This window comes from Argiope bruennichi, chromosome 6, assembly GCF_947563725.1.
Source record: "Argiope bruennichi chromosome 6, qqArgBrue1.1, whole genome shotgun sequence".
Lineage (NCBI taxonomy): Eukaryota > Metazoa > Arthropoda > Arachnida > Araneae > Araneidae > Argiope > Argiope bruennichi.
Genome location: NC_079156.1, coordinates 78,602,166 through 78,610,295, shown reverse-complemented (window position 1 = coordinate 78,610,295; position 8,130 = coordinate 78,602,166). Strand labels below are relative to the sequence as shown.

Here is an 8,130-nt window from a genome sequence, read left to right as displayed (position 1 = left end):
CAAACTCGGTCCATCTTCACGACCGCTTCCGTATGAGCGGAAAAAATACGCAACTATAAATACTTTTTCCTCCGTCGAGAGACCCATTTCCAACAACAACTGCACAACATAACTTCCTTTTCACTACTGCAAACGCGTGTAGCGGGAGCAATGCTTCGTCGTGCTCAAGATGCGCAAGTTTTAGTACTCTATATTTTGGCGCATATTGTATAATATAAGCGGAAATTTACAAAAGCAATCATGTGTTAAGTTATAATGAAATAAGATTACTCCATAGTTTTAATGAGTGGAAAAAGTAAGGTTCTCCAATAAATGAGTACTTAAACAAGATGCATTTTTTAAAACAGTAAAATTTTTGGACATGCGTTCAAATATTTTTTACAATATTGTTTACAAATATAAAACATTCTGCTAAAAAGCCGAGTTTCAGTAGCTCCCCTAGTAATCAAGTAACTTGTAATCATTATTTCAATATAAATAGTTTTTTTTATCAGTCTTAAATTTTTAGGACCATCAAGCTCTATTATACTGCCTTCGACAATGTTTTTCATTAACTGTTTAACAAAAATGAAAATATTTTCATATAATTAAGGCAAAGTTCAAAGAAATAGTTGAAGAATATTAACAATACAATAGAAGATCATTTTACTCAGAATCAATTTATCCTGATAAACAAAAGATTAAGCAATAGCAGCCCTCAAAGGTTCAAAAAACAAACTCCAAGGGTAAGCAATTCCAATCGATAAAGTTCACGATTGTAATTTTAAAAAAATGTTATCCGTGACTGCTAAACAGCATTGCTTATCTTGTTAGCACATACAATCCGAATTTAATAATGTCAGTTATACATTTATGTTTATGTACATTATGCATGCTCGAGTGTTAAATTGACACTCTGTTTAAGATTCATCGCGCGGAAAGAATTGAAAACGTGGAAACGGATGATTAATCGATTACAGCACAAGACTAATTTGTTTACATTTATAAAAAACGCACGAAAATGCTCCGCGCTGTGTGGCCTTGAATGTCAAAATGTATTCATGTTAACATGCACGCACACCGAAGTTTTCATCTTTTATTCATAGGGAAACCTGAAATATGCAAATAGAAACTATCTGATCATTTATTGATTGCTAGAAAGCAATTCAAAAAAGAAAGTGTAATTCGTTGGAAAACACTTTTATTAAATGATCTGTTTTGATTAAGAGTTGAACGAATCTTCAAGAACAAGATGCCTCCAAAGAAGAAAGAAAAAGACAAAAAGAAAAAAGGCGAAGAGGAAGAAGTCGTTGGCTATGATGTTAAAATCATGGATATATCTGATTTAAGACAGTATGCACATATGTTGGAGAAGGACATTGACAACATGCGAGAATATTGCACTTTCTTTCAAAAAACTGAGGACAAACTTGTGGACGTTTACAGGAGGCGGCAAGAAGAACTCAAAGAAAGAGAAGATTCGATCTTGGAGAAGAATATCGAATTGGAGAAAATGAGAGTGGATGTTCAGCGTAAAATACAAGAGAAACGTCAGAGGCCTAAATATACCGAATACGCCTGCGAAAAGCGAATTGATCTCCAAAAGTCTGAAATGAATCAAAAACTTGAAGAGAATAATCATATGTACCAGAACAAACAAAATCAGCTCAAGATGAAGATGATGGACAAGGAAAGGGAATTGGAGGCCGAAACTAAAAAAATTCAAATGGCGCGGAAAACAGCCGTGGAAAACAATAGCAAAAAACTCAAAGAAATGGACGAAAATGAAAGAAATCTCTTGGAAAAATCAATAAAGGCCTTCGTAGCCATGTTGGAGGAAGGCAGCCAAATAAACCGACTGGCGATTAAAACAATCGAGTCAGAAGCACAAGAAGCTAAGCGGAAAGCAGAACAGGAGTTCCGAAATGCCTGTGGCTCCTATAAACAGAAGCTACAGGATTATTACAAAGAGATTACTAGACAAGACCTGCAAGCTATTAAAGATCTTACATACAAAGCAAAAAATTTGGAAACGACTATTCAGTCCCTTAAGTCCCGACTGCAAGAAGTTCAACAACAGAATGCATCTTTGAAAGCAGCCAGTCACCCAAAGAAACCAACCAAGTACATACCTGGTCATTCCAGAATCGACCCGAAGACAAAATTGGCGATAAAATTGCAGAAAGAGAAAAAGATGGATGAATTAAAAAAGGAGAATAATCTACTTCAAAATAAAATAAAAGCAGTCGAAGACGAGACAGTTAATCTGCGAAGACACTTCACCCAAGTTCTGTATAAAGTGCGCCAAAGCGCAGAGATGAAGACAAGGATCCTCGAAAGGAAGCTGAAATCAATTTCGAATAATGAATCTCTGACTGATTACGAATCTTCTTTATGATAAATCAGGATTTTCGAAAACAGGTTTTTCAAAATAAAGCAGAAGCATGGGAAAATCGAATGTAAAACTTTTCACATGTACTTTGAATTAAACAACAAATTTTAAGGTATTGGATAGATAGATGTTGACAGAAGTTCAAAGAAGGGCTGCATAAACTCAGTAAATAAATGTAAACATATTAAATTTCTTATTTATAGATTTTGAATGAAATTTAATATTGGATATTTAGCTAGACTGCTTTAGTTGATAATTCTTAAATGATAAAGATAAAATTATATACAAATCATTTTTTTTTTTTTTGTAATTTTTCTGATACTTTTTAGAAACAAATGACACAATAAGTAAATCGAAACATGTCTTATGAAAGTAAGCCATGAGATGACAAATGGCCTTATTTGTTTAAAATAATTTAGGTAGTTATAGCTATTAATAACTATTTATCAGAAAATGATTAGGGTATTTATTACTAAAAATAATAATAGATACTGATTTCCATTTGCTATTTTGAAGGTCAGTTGTAAAAGCTGTTGTTATATCTCTTTTATAAATACAGGGAAATACAGCATACATAAATACTTTTATAAATACAGAGAAATAGAGAAATACCTTTATAAATATAGAAACAGAAATAGATATTTGGAAGTTTCACTTTTAAGATGGTTAAAAAAATCAAAAATAACAAATATATTTTTACCTCAAATTTAATATTTTATAAATTTATATGTAAGGTCTGATTGATACACTCACTCACACCACCACCAAATTGGTACTTGTGTATTAATTACATGCCAGAGATTAATCACCAAAAATTTCATGTTATTTTCATGTGCTGCAACCAATGATTCATCTAAAAAAAAAAAGGCCAAACATATATATCTATCCAAACATGTGTATTTTTGAATAAGAGTTAGTCAACAGCTCGTCAATGACACCAGTTAATACACAAGTATCGCCAAATCAGACAGGTGCAGATATCCATTGCATACATGTATTAAATTATATTTGCATTTCAGGAAATATGCAGGATATAAAAATTTCAAAATAAATTAGAAGAAACAGAAATAGATATCTAGCAGTTTTATTTTTCAGATGGTTAAAAAAAAATCAATAAGAAAAAAAAAGTATTTTTACCTTATATATGCTTGTATTCTTACAAATGAAAATATAGTATTCTATTTTATATACTTTTTTAATTTAAAAGATATTGAGTGTAAATTGCGATTATTATAAGAAGCAAAGACAAAATATATTTTCAGATTTTTACATTCAATCTAACAAATTCTGAAATATTTAAAGTAAAGGGATATACAAAGATAATCTGCAATATTTAAAATCATACAGGATTTTATTTTTATTTAAATTTTTTCAGTTTCATTGAAACATAACGCTCACGATAACATTTTTTTCATGAAAAACAGTGATAAAACTGATGCAGAAATTATGTGAGAACCAATGAAGTAAATGATATTTCAATCTCTTCTATATAATTTGAAAAAATTCCCCCACATGCAAAAAAAAAAAAAAAAAAAAAAAAAATCTAATAATCTAAAATTTTTTAATAAGATCTCATTTCACCTTGATAAGATCTCCACAGGAGTGAATGCTGGATTCTTAACAAAGAAGAAAATATGCTGCTGATTTTTGAAAGAAAAGTCTTAGATGTTAATTGGACCAATAAAATAAAGTAACATGATAAAAAATGAATATAATCATAATATTTATAAAATATATGATAAACAGGACATTGTCAAAATAGTAAATCATCTCGTATTAAATGTTTAGGTAATATGTCTAAATATGATGCTGCATTCGCAATTATAAAAAAAAAATTACAAATAGTGGGAAAGCGATGAAGAGAAACACCTCCTACCAGGCAAATGTATAATATTGAAATAATAAAGTAAATAGAAGTTAATTGATGGAAGGCTACTTCTATAGATAGGATAAGATGGGGAAAACTTGGAGAGACAACCTTAGTCTTTAGTGCTAGAGAAGGGGGGGGGGTAAAATCTAGACACTGAAATGAAGCACACACACCCACACATGCAAACACATTTCATTTCAGTGTCTAGATTTTTTTCCTCCTATATATATATATATATATATATATATATATATGAAGCATTTCCTAATTCTATAATAAGTACATGTTTAAAAAAACAATATAAATTTTCTGCATCTTGAAAATGAGTTAGTAAGACACCAAAAATTAAATAGAAGAAACTTGACTTTAATATTCACTGGTTTGTATAACAAAAACGTTTAATTGTAGAGCTAAAAAGTTTTTATTAAAATACTGAATACCTATTAGGTCGAATGACAACAAATGCTATAATAAGTCTATCTATATATCTCTCTCTTTCACACACATACATTTTTTTTTTTTTTTTTAATTTTCATTCTTTTACTTTATATATCCGTCATATTTAGAGTTCCAAATTTCTTGTATATTTTGTATTTTTGCATCTTTTGTATTGCATCATTGTATATTTTCTATAAATATTTGCATTTATATACATACTGCAAATACATATGTTGAGCATTACAGCATTCTTTATAGAACCAAAAGGAGTGGGGAAATGCTCAAGAAAAGACAATATATTGTTTGGATCAATTTTTTTTTTCATTACATAAATATTTTACAAGATCTAAATATATTTTTAATTTTTCAAGCTAATAAGTATAGATTTTAAAAGAATTAATTGAAACAAACATAAACAATTGATAGACTTTTAAAAAAACGTTTAAAATCTATTTTACTCAGCCAAAAATATCTTTCAATAATTTCGGAAATTATTTTATAAGGAAAAAATGTTACTTTTTTAGATTCTTTTAATTTTAGATTACATTTTTAAAATCTTTATTTCCAGAATTAATTAGCCTGGCTCATAAAGCTTTTGTATTAATACAAATGGCTAGCATTTTTTACAAACAATGTTTTAAACAGTTCTTTATTAAATCTATGCAAGGTCATTCTATTTTAGAAACACAAAGTACAGTATAATTGTATTCATAAAAGGGTCTCTGCTTGAAGTAAAAGAATTAATATTGAAATATAACAATAACTGATGCATTTACTTAATAAATACCCACTGATATGTACCAATTTTCAGAGCTCAAAAACAAATTAAACTCGGTCTTTTTATTGAGGTATAATTACTGCGTAATAAATGCAATGAAAAATGCTGGTTGGATAAAGCTGCATTTTTTAAATAAAAAATAAAAAAATTAAAACATACACAAAAACAAATTGATAAATATACATAAGAATGTGGTATCGAAATATTTATTTTAAAAATACATTAAGTAGGGCGTATTTTACATCAAAGCAAGAATTATTAAATAATAATGTTATTTATTGAATAAAATAAAGCTTAAAGCTGTAATAAAACATCTTTGACAATATGAAAATTGTAAATAAAAGAATTAAATATGAACCCTCTGCAGAAATTCACATGCACTGTATGAGAGAAAAAAATTTTCATTAACAAATAATTCAAAATAGCTTTTCTGCTAATGAAAATTATATTATTCTTTGAATGTCAGAATGACATAATATATATATGTAACATGATTAACAATAGTATCAATAAAATTGCAATAGTATCCATGTACTGAAATTCTAAATGTTTTAGAAATTAATTTAGTAATATGTTTCAAATAGCATACTTAAAAGAAGTGAAGTGATGTAATTATATAGTGATTAGATAGATATATTTGGTATTTACTTGAGGTCTGAGTAAATAATCCAAAATTAAGGAAAAAATATATCATTTTTTTTTTACTTACAAAGAATGAAACTTATTATAAATATACAGATAGGTAGATAGATAGATATAGATGGAATAATTGTGAAGTTTTTGGGAAATTTTTATTTTTTATAATTTTAAGGAAATGGTCTAATTTTTATATATTATCAGAATTTTTCCCCCAAGCTATGGTAAGAACAATGCAATAATAATTGACTAGGAAAATAGAAAGCAGGAAAGAGAGAGAACACAAGAAAATATTCTGAACTTACATAATCTCAGAAAAGAATTTGTTAAAACAGTATTTTGATTTCATAAGAAAATAATAGCTCATATAGCTCAGAAGTTACAGTGAAGTAAAGTTCAAGTGTTTAGGAAATTATTATTAAAGCATAGCTAATTTGAAATAATCTCTTAGTCAAATTCTTAATTTAGCCCATCTTATTTTACTACAAAATTTCTTTTTATTTATTGATCTAAATCCTACATCTTATTAAATGATTTCTCATCTCTCTAAAATTTGCTGGCTGTTTAGTTCTCACACTGTAAGTGAAGAGATAAAAATCTCTAACTACCAAGGCAAACCTCTCAAAGATACTTAAAATTTCTTTTCCTAAATTGGCATGTGTCAAAAAAATCCCTATAATAATTTCTTAATAAAAGCACTTGTTGAAAAACACTCTCACTTTTGCTCTGATGTGAACAGAAGTTTTCAATCTTTGCCCCCATGTATAAATTATATCTTCTCAGAAAAATAAATTGTAGTTAATACCCAATTTGTCTTATCAGCCACTCATCAGCAAAATTATGTTGCATTATGTGTGTGTGTAGAATAAAATATTCTAGAACTTAAATGGGATGCCAGTATGATTTTTTTTTTCTTTTTTTTCTGATTTCAGCAATGATGTTTAAAACAGATTAATTTTTTTATCATTATTTACATTATGTTATAAAAATGGTTTATAATTTGGAATTAATAGTAAAGTTAATCATATCCATTGAGATGAATGATTAATAAACTCATATTCAGAAGGTAATTAAATAATGTCTTATTAGAGAAGCCTTCAATATGTCCTTTACAAAAAGTTGAAGGTGAGGATCTGATATTGGCCCAAATCACCTCTCTGTGAAAATTTTAAATAGGATCTATAGAATAATTTTATCTTAAAAAATAAGTTCTTTATAAATATTTTTCAAATACCTCTAGAGAAAAAATAAGAATCAAACTTGACCTAATATTTTTTTATTTTAGAACTATAAGTTTAAATTAAATAAAATAAGTTGGGTATTAACTAAGTGTCCAATTTTATACAAATACATATGTAAAATACTATTAGGAATCACTGAATATTTTTCATCAACGTTGAAACTGAGTTATTTAAAATGTTTTTTTATGCAAATTTCATTTTGAAAATCTTATTAAAAGACTTTCCTTGCATATATTAAATTGTTTAATTACATTGCATAATAGCATTTATGCAATGCTTTTTTATGTATTTAATAGCATAAAAAAGAAGGCGAAAAAAAAAGGTTATAATGCCACTTTATTAACATTCCAATTATTCGAAAAAGGTTAAGAACATAAGTAAACTAAACTAGAATATAAAAATCCTGTTAATTTTATTAAATATGCAAATAAAAGATTGTTTCTCTTCAGAGATTTTTCCAAACACTTTCCTCCAATTTAGATCAATATTTAAATCAAAATATAAGATTTTAAAAATAATTATAAGCAATTATACTTAGAATTTAAGTTTCATAATAAAAACTATCCCAATTTTAAAACCGAAGGCTTTCTTATTTTTTATTTAGTTAAAATTGTTCTTAATAAAACAACAAGCCCGTTACTCATTCACTTTTTATAGTTGCAAAGAACAGATATTTAAATCTAGCATTTAATTTAAGATGTTTGATATGGTATTGTGTTTTTTTTCTGATTAAATTATCACAAATTTAATTAATTTTTTTTTAAATATTCATCTGTTTTTTTTTTGTTTTTTTTTC

General features: G+C 27.4%; 1 protein-coding gene across 1 annotated transcript; it reads left to right on the top strand.

Moving 5' to 3' along the window:
- Positions 1-1,231: 1,231 nt before the first annotated feature.
- LOC129971790 (uncharacterized) lies at positions 1,232-2,377 on the top strand. The gene has a single exon (XM_056085767.1). The coding sequence runs from the start codon at positions 1,232-1,234 to the stop codon at positions 2,375-2,377; it is 1,146 nt and encodes a 381-aa protein (XP_055941742.1).
- The last annotated feature ends 5,753 nt before the right edge of the window (positions 2,378-8,130 follow it).